Source organism: Oncorhynchus kisutch, linkage group LG29 (assembly GCF_002021735.2).
Source record: "Oncorhynchus kisutch isolate 150728-3 linkage group LG29, Okis_V2, whole genome shotgun sequence".
In the NCBI taxonomy this organism is placed as follows: domain Eukaryota; kingdom Metazoa; phylum Chordata; class Actinopteri; order Salmoniformes; family Salmonidae; genus Oncorhynchus; species Oncorhynchus kisutch.
This window is the reverse complement of record NC_034202.2, coordinates 8,626,959-8,647,684: the sequence shown is the minus strand read 5'-3', so window position 1 is coordinate 8,647,684 and position 20,726 is coordinate 8,626,959. Positions and strand designations below refer to the sequence as shown.

The 20,726-nt window shown below is 42.3% G+C and overlaps 2 protein-coding genes across 3 annotated transcripts; one reads left to right on the top strand and one right to left on the bottom strand.

Moving 5' to 3' along the window:
• Window positions 1-444: 444 nt before the first annotated feature.
• On the bottom strand, window positions 445-8,144 carry LOC109873559 (caspase-7-like). Its single transcript, XM_020465215.2, has 3 exons — window positions 7,585-8,144; window positions 1,460-1,623; window positions 445-1,358 (listed from the first exon to the last, which is right to left on the bottom strand). The coding sequence occupies exons 1-3, from the start codon at window positions 7,799-7,801 to the stop codon at window positions 936-938; spliced, it is 804 nt and encodes a 267-aa protein (XP_020320804.1). The 5' UTR covers window positions 7,802-8,144; the 3' UTR covers window positions 445-935.
• A 3,728-nt stretch (window positions 8,145-11,872) lies between these two features.
• Window positions 11,873-20,481, top strand: dusp11 (dual specificity phosphatase 11 (RNA/RNP complex 1-interacting)). 2 transcript variants are annotated; one of them, XM_020465861.2, is made up of 10 exons: window positions 11,873-12,301; window positions 12,507-12,599; window positions 12,726-12,801; window positions 13,410-13,541; window positions 13,620-13,743; window positions 13,887-13,947; window positions 14,052-14,098; window positions 14,174-14,249; window positions 14,348-14,470; window positions 19,390-20,481. In XM_020465861.2, the coding sequence occupies exons 2-10, from the start codon at window positions 12,565-12,567 to the stop codon at window positions 19,781-19,783; spliced, it is 1,068 nt and encodes a 355-aa protein (XP_020321450.1). In that variant the 5' UTR covers window positions 11,873-12,301; window positions 12,507-12,564; the 3' UTR covers window positions 19,784-20,481. The 2 variants fall into 2 exon arrangements, with proteins under 2 accessions (XP_020321450.1, XP_020321451.1); XM_020465862.2 differs by having other exon boundaries at window positions 11,881-12,301; window positions 12,548-12,599.
• Window positions 20,482-20,726: the final 245 nt, after the last annotated feature.

Below are 20,726 nucleotides of genomic sequence, written 5' to 3'. Positions count from 1 at the left end.
GACCTGCAGGAGCAATTAGGGATAACTACCTTGCTCAAGGGCACAGACAGATTTTTAATCGGCGACCTTTCGGTCACTCATGTGTTCCTCTGTCCCATTCTTACCTGTCTGTGTCGGGAAATGCCCCTAGTCCATCCAACAGCTCAGTATGTCTTCCTCACCTGCCCACCTACACAAGTGGGTTTAATCTTTTAGTATATATGGGCTGTTGCTCCTCATTCCTCTACAGCAGAGGTACTCATATTTGGCTGTATCTTCAACTTCACTGTATATATACTTTGTTTTCTTTTGTTCTACTGTATTATTGACTGTATGTTTTGTTTATTCCATGTGTAACTCTGTTGTATGTGTCGAATTGCTATGCTTTATCTTGACCAGGTCGCAGTTGCAAATGAGAACTTGTTCTGGTTAAATAAAGGTGAAATAAAAAATAAATCAACTGTATCAGCCCAGTCAGAGCCATAACAGAAATAATCTAATTTGTCTTAGTTACAATACAAAAAAATACCTTGAACATATCAGTCAATGAATTAAAAATATCAATTTCCTCAAGGTAGTTTTTAGCACACTCAACTTACATTAAATGGTTTCAAATAAGAGCATAGCAGCAGAAGCTAAGTGATATCTAGCCATTTTCACCCTCTAGGATATTTTAAGACGCATTCGTTTGTTGAGGAAAGGGGCCATGATAATCTACGCTATGGTCAAACCATCAACACCTCCCGATCTGTTCCTGCATCCACATGTCTGATCATCACAATGTTATTTTTATTTCATGCACACAAATGAAATTCCATCGCAACCTAGACCCACAAACACAACCTTCTGACCAACAACACTCGAAGTCAACCGTACTAGCTGACAGAGCAAGAGTCAAGCATAACAATCCGAGAGAGACCGTTCTCTTCAGATCTAACTAAGGCTTTGGGTTCAGCTTATATGTTTGTGAGGTCTGTTGTACTCGGCAGAAAGTCCATTGGCCACGCCCTCCTTCCGGGCTCGGCAAATGGGAACACCTCTCTGGTCAGTCGTGATACGAAGCAAGGCATTTCCTTTTTCCCCCCCAGCAGACGACCTTTGGCCTCGAAGCAAAAGGCCACACGATGGGAAAGGCGTGTCAGAAGGCGTGTCAGTTCCAGGGCACCACCCCCTTCCTCCTCCAATAGGATGCAGAATGTCTGGAGGAAGACGGCCCCCAGAGGGTTCATGAACGCCCCGTAACCTGGTGCGGTGGCGTACATAACTGCCGTATCCATGGGGATGGACATGTATTGAGACAAGGTGTCCTCAATGATGTCACTTCCTGCTGAATCCGTCTCCACTGTCACGCCATCATCCAGCTCACCCCCACGACACGACTAGAGAGAGAAAGAGGGAAAGATGATTACTATTGATTATTATCACTGACTGATTGAATGACTGACTTCACTGTTGTGGGTGTGGTGATGATGGTACTGACCTGGATGAAGAACAGTTTGATCTTTCCCTCCATGTGTGTGTTGTTGAAGCAGGAGAAGATGTGGGACAGTCTAACCGGCATTCCGTCCGCCCCGAACACACAACCCTCCTCCCCGTGAGATGATAGCACCGCCAGGAAGCACTCTTTCACCGGCTGCTCGCTCTCTGCAATCAATCAATTAATCAAATTGTATTCATTTATACATTTTTGGGTCAGAAAATGCTTTATTGGCCTAGACCCACTAAGAGCAAGCAGCAGCACGGTGGCAAGTAAAAAAAACCTTGAGAGGACCAGACTAGCTTTCTGGCTGAGCCGGTTAGCAGAAAAAAGACAACTAGAAAATTCTATCTCCTGCTGTGGCATGTGACGATGGTGGCCCTTGATTCCTCGAAACAGTCTGCTTCAACTAACAATTAGCTCACCCATCAGTCATCCTTCTGTCTGCAGGGCACAACACAGTGTGCGCATGTCTGCAGGTGTTTGCAGAGTAGTTATTAAATAGGTGTGTATGGGACTGTGCAATGCATCACTAGGACATTATGTCTCTCTCGCTGTGTGCATGTGTGTGTGTCATAGTTTCATCCTGTCTGCGCCCTTTACATATTTCACATCTCCAGTGGTTTTTACTGTAAATAACAATGAGTGACAGTATCTTTCCTCTGCCTCCCCCCTCCCTAATATTTATTTAACCTTTATTTTGACAGGGAAGACATATTGAGACCTAAGTCTATTTACAAATGTACCCTGTATAATGCAATCTAAAAGAATAGAATATGTTCCGGGATTCATCCAATGGCTTTGAGGAGTACACCACATCAGTCACCGGTTTCATCAATAAGTGCATCAACGACGTCGTCACCACAGTGACCATACGTACAGTACGTATCCCAACCAGAAGCCATGGATTAGATGCAACATCCACACTGAGCTAGGGCTACCACTCAAGGAGCGGAACACTAATCCGGATGCTGATAAGAAATCCTGCTATGTCCTCCGACGAACCATCAAACCGGCAAAGCGTCAATGAAGGACTAAGATTGAATTCTAGAATTCTACACCGGCTCTGACGCTCTTCGGATGTGGCAGGGCTTGCAAACTATTATGGATTACAAAGGGTAACCAGGATACATACTCAGTGGCTGCATTGGCCAACTGGCAAGTGTCTTCACTGACATTTTCAACCTCTCGCTGACCGAGTCTGTAATACCTACCTGTTTCAAGCAGACCGCCATAGTCCCTGTGCCTAAGAATGCCAAGGCAACCTGCCTAAATGACTACCGCCCAGTAGCACTCACGTCTGTAGCCCATTCACATCGACAGGGCAGTAGTGGAGCGGATCGAGAGCTTCAAGTTCCTTGGTGTCCACATCAATAACAAACTATCATGGTCCAAACACACCAAGAGTCATGAAGAGGGCACGACAATGCCTATTCCCCCTCAGGAGACTGAAAAGATTTGGCATGGGTCCTCAGATCCTCAATGAGTTCTACAGTTGCACCATCGAGAGCATCCTGACAGGTTGCATCACTGCTTGGTATGGCAACTGCTTGGCATCCAACCACAAGGCGCTACAGAGGGTAGTGCGTCCGGCCCAGTACATCACTGGGACCAAGCTTCCTGCCATCCAGGACCTCTATACCAGGCGGTGTCAGAGGAAAGCCCTAAACATTTTCAAAGACTCCAGCCACCCTAGTCACAGACTGTTCTCTCTGCTACCACACAGCAAGCATTACGGGAGTTCCAAGTCTAGGTCCAAAAGGCTCCTCAACAGCTTCTACACCGAAGCTACAGTGCCTTGCGAAAGTATTCGGCCCCCTTGAACTTTGCGACCTTTTGCCACATTTCAGGCTTCAAACATAAAGATATAAAACTGTATTTTTTTGTGAAGAATCAACAACAAGTGGGACACAATCATGAAGTGGAACGACATTTATTGGATATTTCAAACTTTTTTTAACAAATCAAAAACTGAAAAATTGGGCATGCAAAATTATTCAGCCCCTTTACTGTCAGTGCAGCAAACTCTCTCCAGAAGTTCAGTGAGGATCTCTGAATGATCCAATGTTGACCTAAATGACTAATGATGATAACATTAGACCTGTGTGTAATCAAGTCTCCGTATAAATGCACCTGCACTGTGATAGTCTCAGAGGTCCGTTAAAAGCGCAGAGAGCACCATGAAGAACAAGGAACACACCAGGCAGGTCCGAGATACTGTTGTGAAGAAGTTTAAAGCCGGATTTGGATACAAAAAGATTTCCCAAGCTTTAAACATCCCAAGGAGCACTGTGCAAGCGATAATATTGAAATGGAAGGAGTATCAGACCACTGCAAATCTACCAAGACCTGGCCGTCCCTCTAAACTTTCAGCTCATACAAGGAGAAGACTGATCAGAGATGCAGCCAAGAGGCCCATGATCACTCTGGATGAACTGCAGAGATCTACAGCTGAGGTGGGAGACTCTGTCCATAGGACAACAATCAGTCGTATATTGCACAAATCTGGCCTTTATGGAAGAGTGGCAAGAAGAAAGCCATTTCTTAAAGATATCCATAAAAAGTGTCGTTTAAAGTTTGCCACAAGCCACCTGGGAGACACACCAAACATGTGGAAGAAGGTGCTCTGGTCAGATGAAACCAAAATTGAACTTTTTGGCAACAATACAAAACGTTATGTTTGGCGTAAAAGCAACACAGCGCATCACCCTGAACACACCATCCCCACTGTCAAACATGGTGGTGGCAGCATCATGGTTTGGGCCTGCTTTTCTTCAGCAGGGACAGGGAAGATGGTTAAAATTGATGGGAAGATGGATGGAGCCAAATACAGGACCATTCTGGAAGAAAACCTGATGGAGTCTGCAAAAGACCTGAGACTGGGACGGAGATTTGTCTTCCAACAAGACATTGATCCAAAACATAAAGCAAAATCTACAATGGAATGGTTCAAAAATAAACATCTCCAGGTGTTAGAATGGCCAAGTCAAAGTCCAGACCTGAATCCAATCGAGAATCTGTGGAAAGAACTGAAAACTGCTGTTCACAAATGCTCTCCATCCAACCTCACTGAGCTCGAGCGGAGGAATGGGAAAAAATGTCAGTCTCTCGATGTGCAAAACGGATAGAGACATACCCCAAGCGACTTACAGCTGTAATGGCAGCAAAAGGTGGTGCTACAAAGTATTAACTTAAGGGGGCTGAATAATTTTGCACGCCCAATTTTTCAGTTTTTGATTTGTTAAAAAAGTTTGAAATATCCAATAAATGTCATGATTGTGTCCCACTTGTTGTTGATTCTTCACAAAAAAATACAGTTTTATATCTTTTTGTTTGAAGCCTGAAATGTGGCAAAAGGTCGCAAAGTTCAAGGGGGCCGAATACTTTCGCAAGGCACTGTATTAGACTGCTAAACAGTTAATCAAATGGCTACTCAGTCAAATCTTTGAAATTATTTTATGTTACATTTGTATTTTTGTTCAGTATACAGTACCAGTCAAAAGTTTGGTCACACCTACTCATTCAAGGGTTTTTCTATGTTTTCACAATTTTATACATTGTAGAATAATAATGAAGACATCAAAACTATGAAATAGCACATAAGTAGTAACCAGAAAATGTGTTAAACAAAACATTTGAGATTCTTCCCTTTTGCCTTGATGACAGCTGTGCACACTCTGGGCATTCTCTCAACCAGCTTCACCTGGGAGTAATGTAGAGATCTACAGGTCTTTAGCGAAGTTAAGCCAACGTTTTGATACAGGATACAGCGATGGGTATCGAAACTGTCACCTGTAAACAAAACGAAGGGCACTATGGGTGGTGGCATCCAAAGGTTTAAGAGTAGGAGCAGCTGCCCTTTGATAAATAACATCACCATAATCAAGAACAGATCAAAAGGTTGACTGAATGATCTGCTTCCTACCTGCTTAGAGAAAGGCATGATCTGTTTCTGTAGACAAAGCCAACTTCAAATCTTAGCTCCTTAACCAGCTCATCTATATGTTTTCTAAATGTCAAACACATACAAATACAAGTGCCTAAGTATTTATACGCGGGATTCATTCAATCGGAGAACCATCTAATGAGAGAACATGTAAGTAATTTGAAACGTTCTTATGAGAATTTAAAAACAACATGAATATAGACTTGCCCATATTAAGCACAAGTTTTAAATCAGCTATAAAACCTGACTGTAGTTTAGACACAGCCAGACCAACAGTCAGGAAATAACATACATAATACTATCGTCCGCATATAGATGAAATGTAACAGATTGACGTATGATGTTAATATAAATAGAGAACAGGTCCCAAAACTGACCCCTGTAGTACACCTTTATGGACTAGAAATTCAGACTAAACCGCATAAATCTCGATGGCCAGAGTTCTGTCAATAAGATAATCATGAAACCATGAACAGGCGTCAGAGCTCAGGCCTATCGAGGCCTATCAACTTAGTCAATAAAATAGCACGACCAACAGTATCAAAAGCTGTTGACAAGATCATTAACAATTAAAGTGGTTGCTGTCATAACGCTACGCCAGGCCTAAACCCTGATTGGCTTATGTTCAAAATACATTTCTCCGATATTTTTTTTTTAGCAAAGTTGTACAATTACCAAGGATTCGAGAATCTTAGCTAGACAAGGACATATTGAAATGGGGCGATAGTGATTAAGATCTCTTCTATCCCCGCAAATATGGAGTGGCAGCACAAGAGCTGATTTCTCATACATTTGAAATATTTCCTGATAACAACGTTAAATAAAAACGGTGGGTTATTGAACCAACGATGATGGGCGCTGCACAATGAAGCAGACCAGGATCCAAATTGGTCAGCTCCAGCTCCTATAGATTTCTTGTTGTCTATTTGCTAGCAAAGCATCCAGGAGTTCCCTTTCTGTAAATAAACAAAAAGAAAAGCACTGGCTATCAGCATCCAGCATAATATCATTGTGAATAGGCTAAGAAGTTATTTTCAAAGAGATAGCCCAAATAAAATGGTGATTCAATTATGACATTTTTGTTGTTGTTGTAATGAAGCCAGAGTCTGAATTAATTTGTTGTGGCAGAGAGGGGGAACTAGAACTATTAAGGAATTTTTACAGTTTTCCAGAATTTAGCCGGGTTCCCATTACAATCTGAAAGCACAGTTACTTACTAATCAGATTTTGCCTTTCTGATTTTTTTTACACAATGATTCCTCAGTTGCTTAAAAGCTTGCCAGTCTGGGCCTAAGCCTGTGTTTCTGGCCTTGACCCAAGCCTTATCTCTTTTATGAATGACTTCTGATAATTCCGGAGTGCACCAGGAAGTCAAACTACCTTTAACCCTTAATTTTTTAAAGGGAGCATGATTATCCACAATAGCATTGAAGACATCTGCAAAAAGGCTCAAAGCTCAATCAGGTTCAGGGAAAGCTGAAATACAATCAAGCTCACTAAAATAAAGATCCTGTAAAAAAGTATATTCGCTGTGGTTTTTAAAGTTCCTATTTGTCATGACACAAGGCTTAGATTTTTGTATTCTCACATCTCTAACACAAACAACTGGGCAATGGTCATTAACGTCTTGGGCAAAGACACCAGTAGAATCAAATCAAATCAAATGTTATCTGTCACACGCGCCGAATACAACAGGTGTAGACCTTACAGTGAAATGCTTACTTACAAGCCCTTAACCAACAATGCAGTTTTTTTTTAAATACCTAAAAAACAGTAAGAGATAAAGTAACAAATAATTAAAGAGCAGCAGTAAAATAACAACATTTAACATATTTCTCTGGTGTTAAAACAAGATCAATCAGTGTTGACTCCGAAGGATCTTGAGGGTTGGGCTGTTTTCAGGAGACGAACAGTTAACGATTCCTCCCAGAATCTGAGACCTTCATAGACTTTTAGGACTTTTGGATTAGAGAACATGATACGTGTGTTTGTATGTGTGTGTATACGTTTTCCATTGCTTTGTGTGCTGGGCTGCGGCGGACTCCGTGACCATCCCCTAATTGATAACATTATGTAGCAACTCTGATAAGTTTGATAACATTGATAAAACCAGGTTATAAAGTATTTATTATTGTTTTGGAGCTGATTTGTAGCAGGGGTGTGTGTATAAGATGTGTGTTACCTGTCTTGAAGAGTGTGTAAATCTCCTGAGCGTTAAGATCCATGTGAATGTCCACCCTGTAGCCCAGTCTGGTCAAGGCACCGTGGAGTCTCTTGGTGTCTTTCTCTGCCCCCGGCCTTCTGCCCAGTGGTACCCCGTGGTCAAAGTTTGACTCGGAGACCAGCACGGCCCGGTTGCACTCCTCATCGCCAGCATTTGTCCTTCTCCACAGCGGCATGTCCAAATATATAGAGACCAACGGCCCAGTCACGTTGTTGCAGTCTGGTTCCTCTCAAGATTTCTACCTATCCCTTGGGAGTGTGTCCGTGCTCCTGTCTTCCCCTGCTTGCTCTCTGGGTGTTTATGTCAGAGTCTGTGACAAATATACCACTATATTGTGCACAAAGCGCGACACAAGTCCAATGTAATAGACAGAGTGTGGATCAGAGCACTGAATGAAGTGAGTCCCTTATGGGGTAAGGTCCAACAGGTAAAAACCTACCTGAATAGACCACCAGCATCCACCTGAGCTGTGTGTCAGTCAGTGTAATGTCGGAGAGTGTCCGGTTCATGTGTGCATATGTATTTTATACTGCAGCTGTTCCAACTGGCAGACAGGAAGGCTACCGACTACAGCCACGCCCTCAACACTAACACACCTGGGTGGTTGTTGGCAAAATGTCACGATCGCATGCTGTTGCATCACAGTTCCTGGTATTACCTGTTATTTTCTACATTCATTCCTCCTTCCCTCCTCCATTCCTCTTTGCTGTCTACTGGGAATGCCAGCTCAGTAAAACATGTGCTAGCTCATCTCTGGACTTACCCACCTTTTACATTCAATAGCAATTCATTACCAGCTCATCTATCATTTTTACAGGGCTTGCTGGACAGACTATCATCAGTAGCTTCACTTTCACAATGACTTGGGACTTAAAAGGTCACATTATATGAATAGGGGTAAAGGGTTCTGAGAAATCACATCACTGCAGGGATTGACATTAAACCAAAGTCTGAAAGGCACATGCCCATCAGGCAGGTCAGGATTTTTGAGGTGTTGCCCAAAGATTATGATCACTTGCCTGAACATTTAAAGTATTTGTTTTCACCTACACACAGGGGAGGAACCACAAAGACCAGACTACTGTCTTTATCTTATTTTTACTTATTGTTAGGGATGGGTCTGAGTACTCAATTCAAGGTTAGGAGTCAATAACTAATGCTGTGTTCAAGTGGGATACTCAGAAAGTACTAGTAAACTGGGAGCAAAGAGTTGTGTGCATTCACGTGCTTTCAACTTGAGAACGCCGCAAATTGTAGTGTTAAAAACCATATTAATATATTGTTTTTCACAAATAATGTTTTGTTGTTGCATTTAACTTCTGAAAAATGCTGTTATCGAGGTAATTTCCTTAGTGTGTGACGTCAGAGGAGGAGCTGTTGTGAGCGCCACATAATAATCGCCACATGAACTTAACACAGCCCGGATGACTGACTGACAGACATACACACCTGCCTGGAGCAGACACATACTAACAGTAATGGGATCCCAAGGCTCTCTGAAGGCTTCGGCGCTTGCCCGAAAAAACTGATCGTTACTGGGAGGTTCATTATCTGTGTTACCAAATTACCGTACAACAGACCACATATTCATCCTGCACACACTTAAAAAAAAAAAAAACTTTATTTAACTAGGCAAGTCAGTTAAGAACAAATTCTATTTACAATGACGGCCTAGGAACAGTGGGTTAACCGCCTTGATCAGGGGCAGAATGACAGATTTGTACCTTGTCAGCTCGGGGATTCGATTTAGCAACATTTACGGTTACTGGCCCAACGCTCTAACCACTAGGCTACCTGCCACTCTAATTGACAAACATACAAACCAAAACAAAGGCAAAGTCTTCTCATGCTTTCTTGATTTCAAAAACGCTTTTGACTCAATTTGACATAAGGGCCTGCTATACAAATTGATGGAAAGTGGTGTTGGGGGAAAACTATTATAGACATGATAAAATCCAAGTACACAAACAACAAGTGTGCGATTAAAATGGGTAAAAAACACACACATTTCTTTCCACAGGGCCAGCTTAAGCTCCACCCTCTTCAATATATATACCAACGAATTGTTGAGGGCACTAGAATGGTCTGCAGTACCCGGCCTCACCCTACTAGAATCTGAAGTCAAATATCTATTGTTTGCTGATGATCTGGTGCTTTTCTCCCCAACCAAGGAGGGCCGAGAGCAGCACCTAGATCTTCTGCACAGATTCTGTCAGACCTGGGCCCTGACAGTAAATCTCAGTAAGACAAAAATAATGGTGTTCCAAAAAAGGTCCAGTTGCCAGGACCACAAATACAAATTCCATCTAGACACTGTTGTGCTAGCCTAGAGCACACAAAACACTGTACATACCTTGGCCTAAACATCAGCGCCACAGGTAACTTCCACAAAGCTGTGAACGATGTGAGAGACAAAGCAAGAAGGGCCTTCTATGCCATCAAAAGGAACATGAAATTCGACATACCAATTAGGATTTGTCTAAAATGACTTGAATCAGTTATAGAACCCATTGTCCTTTATGGTTGTGAGGACTGGGGTCCGTTCACCGACCAAGAATTCACAAAATGGGACAAACACCAAATCAAGACTCTGCATGCAGAATTCTGCCAAAAATATCCTCTGTGTACAATGTAAAACACCAAATAATACATGCAGAGCAGAATTAGGCCGATACCCACTAATTATCAAAATCCAGAAAAGAGCTGTTAAATTCTACAACCACCTAAAAGGAATTGATTACCAAACCTTCCATAACAAAGCCATCACCTACAGAGAAATTAACCTGGAGAAGAGCCCCCCCTAAGCAAGGTGGTCTTGGGGCTCTGTTCACAAACAGACCCCACAGAGGTCCAGGACAGCAACACATATAGACCCAACCAAATCATGAGAAAACAAAAAGATAATTACTTGACGCATTGGAAATATATATCTTTTTTAAACAGAGCAAAACAGGACGCTCTTTGGCCCTAAACAGAGTACATAGTGTCACAATACCTGACCACTGTGACTGACCCAAAATTAAGGAAACCTTTGACAATGTACAGACTCAGTGAGCATAGACTTGCTATTGAGAAAGGCCACCGACTGCAGACATGGCTCTCAAGAGAAGACTATGTTGTCTTAGGTCTCTCTTTATGTAGTGTTGTATTGTCTCTCTTGTCGTGATATGTGTTTTGTCCTATATTTATATATGTTATGTTTGATCCCAGCTCCCGTCCCCGCAGGAGGCCTTTTGGTAAGCCATCATTTTAAATAAGAATTTGTTCTTAACTGACTTGCCTTAATTAAAGGTTAAATAAATATGCGCACACTGCCCACAAAATGAGGTGGAAATTGAGCTGCACTTCCTAATATCCTGCCAAATGTATGACCATATTAGAGACACGTTTCCCTCATATTACACAGACCTCCAATTTTGATAAACTCCCATATCTATTGGGTGAAATGCCAGTGTGCAATCACAGCAGCAAGCTGTGTGACCTGTTGCCACAAGAAAAGGGCAACCAGTGAAAAACAAACACCTATATTTATGTTTATTTATTTTCCCTTTTGTACTTTTACTATTTGCACATCATTACAACACTGTATATAGATATATGACATTTGAAATGTCTTTATTCGTTTGGAACTTGTGTAAGTGTAACGTTTACTGTTACATATTTGTACTGTTTATTTCACTTTTGTTAATGATCTATTTCACTTGTAAATATGTAAACATATGTTTCCCATGCCAATAAAGGCACTTTAAATTGTAATAGCCTATAATAGATTGGAATAGCATGTCTACATCCTGTCTGCCTTCAAGTTGACTATTTTTCTAAAACGGAACCTATTGCATTAATTAGGGTGCTTAAGACCGAATCTTACACTAGACTTAGTAAAACACATTATATGAACACACTGCAGAAAGTATGGTTTCACATAAAACAATTTGCAAAATAGAGTGCCTTCAACCTCACACCGTTACGTCTCTAACTGTTCTATAGTATAGACTATACTAGTATAGACTATACTATAGTATAGAACCGTTATAGTTCCCGACTCTACCGGCTAAGCTACCGGTCTACCAGTCAGGTGAACCTATTGGCACAACATCCTAATTATATTTGTGAGTACGGTGTACAGTAGAAGTCGGCGTTAGAAAGCAGCTTGGACTCGGAAGAAAACACCGGAACCATGGCAAAACCAGCCGGGATCCCGCATTTTGCTACACAAGGGTTGAAAAATCACGTGATTAAATGAAGCTTCGGATGTCGTTGATGACGTCATTTTGATAAAGCGAAAAACGCGTCCGCCACCCCGCACACTGCTTCGAATTCAGCTGCTTAGCGAGTTCGCCGCCGGCCTCGGTGCTCCGGTATCACTACAGACAACTGACTGACAACCCAATGGTGCTTTAGAAAGACCGTGTCAAAATTGGTCTAGCAATATCTACTATGCTTGTATTCAGGTTTAAATTGGGGTTCCTCTCCTGCCATAACACATCCAAACCACTAGGGGAGAACAGAGACCGCAAGATACACTAGACTCTCCTTACGTCATCCAAACGCGGCATCTGAAAGGTGGAATGCGATTCATGCTAACTTGCTTTCGGTTGAATACATTGACTTCTGTTTTCAGGTCAAATGAAACACGGTTCATGTTAACTGTTGAGAAGAGTTAATATTTGACTGGGTGAGTAAGGAAATTGTTGACGTGAAAAATGTGCCTTGGGAACTAACGTAGTTAGCTAGCGCTGGCTAATCCTCCGTCGACCGCCCAGACTTTTGTGATACCTTTCGCAATACGTCTGTGTTGTCGATATAATTGGATAGCTAACGTAGACATACTTTGGTTTTGCTGCTAGTGGCTAATACATATATTTTTTTTTTTATTGCAGATCATGTTGATTGTATAAGTGATGTTAACTGTTATCCAAAGGTGAACCCAAGAAAAAGATGCCTCCTCACAAGAAAAACGGGATACCGGACAGGTAAATAGCCACTGTTTAAACGGTTAACTATTTAATGCTAATGTTAGCCCCCAGAGCTGGACCTCAAATAGTAATGTAGACGGGATTCTAGACTGTCATATTGATGTCCTGCAATCTCTCCTACAGATGGGGAGACTACCAGGCCGTAGGGAAGATTATATCTGGGACGCGGTTCATCGCTTTTAAAGTCCCTCTGAAACCGGTAACAGTCAAGAGCTGTGTGTGTGTGTGTGTTAAGTCACTCAACTCCACGATGTACTTGATGTGAAATACATGGATTTCAGTGACTTCGCTGTGTGTCCCCCTGGTGTGTTGTCAAGCACTGGGTAGTTAGGAAACCCAGAACTAGAATCTAGCGGAATTGTGTCAGCTGCTCAATGTTATGTTTTATTTAATTTAACTAGGCAAGTCAGTTAAGATCAAATTCTTATTTTACAATGAAGGCCTACCATTATGCGAGTCTGTCCAAAAGAGATTAAGCACTGGGTTACAGGGTTGGTGTTAGTGGCCTTGGGGTTTGTAATAGGTATACTGGGATGTATTTGTCATTCAGATTCCGTTGCAAAACGTTTTGCAACAGAAACCTTTTACTCTAGGATGCAAACAAAACGGTGTGGGACCTACCTGAATATGTCAAATAGAAAATGTTGTTTGTTGCAAAATGTTTTCCGTTTGGAGTAAATTATTTCTGTTGCAAAACATTTTTGCAACAGACGAAACGTTTTGCAACGGAGTCCGAATAATGGTACACCCCTGGTAGCTAGGAGTGTTAGTAGTTACTAGGCTAATAACTGTGTGTGTGTGTTCCAGTCCCTGTGTCGTCATGTTGAACGTTCGCAGGCGTTTGGTCCATGGGAGCTGATGCAGACTATGGAGAAAGATGGACAGGAGCTGGGACTGATTATAGACCTCACCTTTACTACGCGCTACTACAAACCTGAGGTACGCACACACACACACACATACACACACAATCACTTACTGTGTAGTCTAGTGTAGTTTGTGTGTGTGTGTGTGTAGGACCTTCCAGACTCCGTGTTCTACCTGAAGATTTTCACAGCTGGTCATGAAGTTCCCAGTGACCCCACAATCCTTAGCTTCAAACGTGCCGTCCGCGGGTTCCTACGAGACAACACACACAACGGTCAGTCACACACCACACACACACATCCACACCCTCACTTGTGGTTCGTGAAACTGATTGTCTGTGTCTTGTTAGTTAATCGTCAACACATCAGCAGAAATACACGATAATGTAAACTTATTTATTATCTTTCTCTTTCAAAGATAAGCTGATCGGAGTACACTGCACTCATGGGCTCAACAGGACAGGCTACCTGGTCTGTAGGTAAGGAGCTTTCAGCAGATTTTGTGGAGTTTCTGGTAGATTCTACATGTGCTTAGTTTGTAACCTACATCTTTCTTTTCCTCTTCTCACTCTCTCCTTTTCAGGTATCTGATAGATGTAGATGGGATCGATCCTAAAGAGGCTGTGGAGTGTGAGTACTGAACCTCATTCAAAAATTGTGTGCACACATGCATGTGTGTAATGTATTTTCTATGTGTTATTCCAGTGTTTAACTCTTCGCGGGGTCACCCCATAGAAAGAGAGAACTACCTGAAAGACCTACAGACTGGGCCAAAGAGAAGGTAATTTGTGTCTCTGTTGGTTGATCGGTCGGTCTCTCTATTGTTGTCTCTGTCCATCCATACTTTTATTCATCCATCCCTCCTCCCTCCCTCTGCAGTAATGATGGGATGGAGGAGTCGGAGCAGGAGCCAATCAGAGGCCGCTCTGGCAGTCGTCATAACATTCTCGACTCTCCTGACCGCGACAGACATTACGACAGGCATGACTACAACCAATTTGTGTAAGCACCTTGTCCTCTAACCCTTATAGACATACAGGTATGTCTACATACAGTACTATCACCTCTAACCCTTATAGACATACAGGTATGTCTACATACAGTACTATCACCTCTAACCCTTATAGACATACAGGTATGTCTACATACAGTACTATCACCTCTAACCCTTATAGACATACAGGTATGTCTACATACAGTACTATCACCTCTAACCCTTATAGACAGTACTGTATGTAGACATACCTGTATGTCTATAAGGGTTAGAGGTGATAGTACTGTATGTAGACATACCTGTATATCACCTCTAACCCTTATAGACATACAGGTATGTCTACATACAGTACTATCACCTCTAACCCTTATAGACATACAGGTATGTCTACATACAGTACTATCACCTCTAACCCTTATAGACATACAGGTATGTCTACATACAGTACTATCACCTCTAACCCTTATAGACATACAGGTATGTCTACATACAGTACTATCACCTCTAACCCTTATAGACATACAGGTATGTCTACATACAGTACTATCACTTCTAACCCTTATAGACATACAGGTATGTCTACATACAGTACTATCACCTCTAACCCTTATAGACATACAGGTATGTCTACATACAGTACTATCACCTCTAACCCTTATAGACATACAGGTATGTCTACATACAGTACTATCACCTCTAACCCTTATAGACATACAGGTATGTCTACATACAGTACTATCACCTCTAACCCTTATAGACATACAGGTATGTCTACATACAGTACTATCACCTCTAACCCTTATAGACATACAGGTATGTCTACATACAGTACTATCACCTCTAACCCTTATAGACATACAGGTATGTCTACATACAGTACTATCACCTCTAACCCTTATAGACATACAGGTATGTCTACATACAGTACTATCACCTCTAACCCTTATAGACATACAGGTATGTCTACATACAGTACTATCACCTCTAACCCTTATAGACATACAGGTATGTCTACATACAGTACTATCACCTCTAACCCTTATAGACATACAGGTATGTCTACATACAGTACTATCACCTCTAACCCTTATAGACATACAGGTATGTCTACATACAGTACTATCACCTCTAACCCTTATAGACATACAGGTATGTCTACATACAGTACTATCACCTCTAACCCTTATAGACATACAGGTATGTCTACATACAGTACTATCACCTCTAACCCTTATAGACATACAGGTATGTCTACATACAGTACTATCACCTCTAACCCTTATAGACATACAGGTATGTCTACATACAGTACTATCACCTCTAACCCTTATAGACATACAGGTATGTCTACATACAGTACTATCACCTCTAACCCTTATAGACATACAGGTATGTCTACATACAGTACTATCACCTCTAACCCTTATAGACATACAGGTATGTCTACATACAGTACTATCACCTCTAACCCTTATAGACATACAGGTATGTCTACATACAGTACTATCACCTCTAACCCTTATAGACATACAGGTATGTCTACATACAGTACTATCACCTCTAACCCTTATAGACATACAGGTATGTCTACATACAGTACTATCACCTCTAACCCTTATAGACATACAGGTATGTCTACATACAGTACTATCACCTCTAACCCTTATAGACATACAGGTATGTCTACATACAGTACTATCACCTCTAACCCTTATAGACATACAGGTATGTCTACATACAGTACTATCACCTCTAACCCTTATAGACATACAGGTATGTCTACATACAGTACTATCACCTCTAACCCTTATAGACATACAGGTATGTCTACATACAGTACTATCATAAAGTATTCAGATCCCTTGACTTTTTCCCCCAAAATGTGAAGTTACAGCCTTATTCTACAATTGATGAAATATATCAATCTACACATAACACCCCATCATTTCAAAGCGAGAGCAGGTATTTAGACATTTTTGAAACCAGATACCTTATTTACATGTACAGTTGAAGTCGGAAGTTTACACACACTTAGGTTGGAGTCATTGACCTGTTTTTCAACCACTCCACAAATTTCTTGTTAACAATCTATAGTTTTGGGAAGTCAGTTAGGACATCTACATTGCATGACACAAGTAATTGTTCCAACAATTGTTTACAGACAGATTATTTAACTTATAATTCACTGTATCACAATTCCAGTCAGAAGTTTACATACACTAAGTTGACTGTGCCTTTAAACAGCTTGGAGAATTCCAGAAAATGATGTCATGGCTTTAGAAGCTTCTGATAGGCTAATTGACATCATTTGAGTCAATTGGAGGTGTACCTGTGGATGTATTTCAAGGCCTACCTTCAAACTCAGTGCCTCTTTGCTTGGCATCATGGGAAAATCAAAAGAAATCAGCCAAGACCTCCACATGTCTGGTTCATCCTTGGGAGCAATTTCCAAATGCCTGAAGGTCCTACGTTCATCTGTACAAACAATAGTATGCAAGTATTAACACCATGGGACCACGCAGCCGTCATACTGCTCAGGAAGGAGACGTGTTGTGTCTCCTAGAGATTAACGTACTTTGGTGCGAGAAGTGCAAATCAATCCCAGAACAACAGCAAAGGACTTTGTGAAGATGCTGGAGGAAACAGGTACAAAAGTATCTATATCCACAGTAAAACAAATCCTATAAGGACATAACCTGAAGTCCGCTCAGCAAGGAAGATGCCACTGCTCCAAAACCGCCATTAAAAAAAAGCCAGACTACGGTTTGCAACTGCACATGGGGACAATGTCCTTTTTGAAGAAATGTCCTCTGGTCCGATGAAACAAAAATAGAACTGTTTGGCCATAATGACCATTTATGTTTGGAGGAAAAAGGGGGAGGCTAGCAAGCCGAAGGACACCATCCCAACCGTGAAGTACAGGGGTGGAAGCATCATGTTGTGGGGTTGCTTTGCTGTAGGAGGGACTGGTGCACTTCACAAAATAAATGGCATCATGAAGTAAAATGTTGTGGATATTTTAAAGCAACATCTCAAGACATCAGTCAGGAAGTTAAAGCTTGTTTGCATATGGGTCTTCCAAATGGACAATGACCCCAAGCATACTTCCAAAGTTGTGGCAAAATGGCTTAACAACAAAGTCCAGGGATTGGAGTGGCCATCAGAAAGGCCTGACCTCAATCCTAAAGAAAATGTGTGGGCAGAACTGAAAAAGCGTGTGCGAGCAAGGAGGCCTACAAACCTGACTCAGTTATAGCAGCTCTGTCAGGAGGAATGGGCCAAAATTCACCCAACTTATTGTGGGAAGCTTGTGGAAGGCTACCTGAAACATTTGACCCAAGTAAAATTGTTTAAAAGGCAATGCTACCAAATACTAATTGCGTGTATGTGAACTTCTGACCCATTGGGAATGTGATGAAAGAAATGAAAGCTGAAATAAGTCATTCTCTACTATTATTCTGACATGTCACATTCTTAAAATAAAGTGGTGATCCTAACTCACCTAAGACAGGGAATTTTTACCTGGATTGAATGTCAGGAATTGTGAAAAACTGATTTTTAAAATGTATTTGGCTGATGTGTATGTAAACTTCCGACTTCAACTATAGTATTCAGACCCTTTGCAATGAGATTTGCAATTGAGCTCAGGTGCATCCTGTTTCCGTTGACCATCCATGAGATGTTTCTACAACTTGATTGGAGTCCATCTGTGGTAAATTCAATTGATTTGACATGATTTGGATAGGCGGACACACCTGTCTATATAAGGTCCCACAGTTGACATTGCATGTCAGAGCGAAAACCAAGCCATGAGGTCGAATGAGTTGTCCGTAGAGCTCCGATACAGGATTGTGTCGAGGCACAGATCTTAGGAAGGGTACCAAAAAAGTGTCTGCAGTATTGAAGCCCCTGACAAACAGTGACCATCATTCGTAAATGGACGAAGCTTGGAATGACTAAGACTTCCTAGAGCTGGCCGCCTGGCCTAACTGAGCTATTGGGGGAGAAGGGCTTTGGTCAGGCAAGGGACCAAGAATCCAATGGTCACTCTGACAGAGCTCTAGAGTTCCTCTGTAGAGATTGGAGAACCTTCCAGAAGGACAACCATCTCTGCCCTACTCCACCATAGTAGTGGCCAGGCGGAAGCCACTCCTCGGTAAAAGGCACCTGACAGCCTTATTGGAGTTTGCCAAAAGACACCTGAAGGACTAAGACCATGAGAAACCAGATTCTCTGGTCTGATGAAACCAAGCTTGGCCTGATTCCAAGTGTCACATCTGGGGGAAACCTGGCACCATCCCTACGGTGAAGCATGGTGGTGGCAGCATCGTGCTGTGGCAGGGACTTGGAGTCTCGTCAGGATCAAGGCAAAGATGAATGGAGCGAAGTACAGAGATGCTTGACGAAAACCTGCTCCAGGGTGCTCAGGACTTCAGACTGGGGGGCGAAGGTTCACCTACCAGCAGGACAACATCCCTAAGCAAAGACGACGCAGGAGTGGCTTCGGGACAAGTCTTTGAATGTCCTTGTGTGGCCCAGCTAGAGCTCAGACTTAAACATGATCGAACATCTGTAGAGAGACCTTTAAATGGCTCTGCAACGACGCTCCCCATCCAACCTGACACAGCTTGAGAGGATCTGCGGAGAAGAATGGGAGAAGCGCTCCAAATACAGGTGTACCAAGCTTGTAGCTTCATACCACAGACTCTAGGCTTTCATTGTCGCCAAAGGTGCTTCAACAAAGTACTGAGTAAATTGTCTGAATACTAATAATGTAAATGTGATATTTAAGTTTATAATAAGTTATTATTTTAGAATAATGCTGTAACAACAAAATGTGGAACAGGTCAAGGGGTCTGAATACTTCCCGAATTCACTCCATATGTTGAAGTTTGGTCTGCCGGTTCTGCTCTCGCTCTCTCTACAGGCCTCTCCACCAGAGGGGTATGAACCACCAGACTCACGGCTTCCCCCCTCCTCTGCCTCCTTATGGCATGTGGCCTCCCCACCCGAGCCTTCTCCCCCATCCTCCTCACTTCAACAACTACCAATGGAGACCCCCCCAGCCACAGAACAACTGGAGGAGGCCCTACCCACCAGAGGAAGACAGGAGGGGATGGGAGGACTGGAGGTCCTCCCACTACGAAGGCGAAAGGAGAATTCGTTGCCCTCCCCCTTTCCCTGTTCTTCCTCGTTACTCCCCCAAAGGGTGGACTAATGAGCCTGAGGGGTCTGCCTCCTCCCTCCCCTCTGAAGAGATAAGTGGCCCACAGAGGAAATTCCGCCCACGACACAAACGCAGCAACGACTGGACTAAATAGAGGAGAGAGGGGGAGTGCAGTGCAGCTTTTTAAAAATTAAAAGTGAAGCTTCCCTGTGTTTGACTGCTACAGTTCCATGGGGGCTGAATAGTTTGATTTGCTTTTAGAAACAGATTTGAGGTTTTAATTGAGATGTGTACGGTTGAGACGGAGAGAAAGGCCTTAGTTCACTTACATAAAGTGCCTGACTGACTGTTTTCTGACTGACTAACCTTGTCCCCAGGCTATTGCGTATGTAAGGCTGGTACATCAACTATTCAATTTTGGCCTTACTGGGTAAAGGGGCATTTTGTTTGAGAGAATAACACTTGTGAAAGGCAAGGCTCTGCTTGTGGTGTGTTAGCGTATGGGGGAGGTATTATGGGAGATGATTGGTTGGTATATTAAGTTGACTCCCATGCACCTGGAGTTTCTCCAGGTCTTTCTGTATTGGCTAACGGAGGCCAAGTTTAACACGTTGGTCCACCAGGCTTTTTGCGCAATTTGGGTGGAATTGCCTGGGAATGAGATGACTTGACGATTGATTTGCTGACTGACTGGTTTCAATTAGACATGAGTTGCCAATGCACTCTGTTTCATGTATGTATCATGTATGACAGGCAAATCATATACATGCATGAAAATGTCATTTATGTGCTTTTTGGTCTGAGTGTTTTTGATCAAAGGTAATAAAGAACATTGGGAGCGGGAAAAACATGTGTCATGGTTGAATGGTCACTATGTCTTAACTAACTACATGGTCTGTTCCAACTGTTCAAACTACAAGAATGAAACAATACTTGTTGAATTGCTGTAAAGACTTCTGTCTCCTGGTGATAATGGCGCCGATGGCGATGGCAGCCGTTTTATGATACAATAGCACAATTGGTTACGGTATGTTTTTTTTTTTTTGTGTGTTTTAACTTATGTTGTACATAATGTTTCGGCCACTGTGTCTCATGAC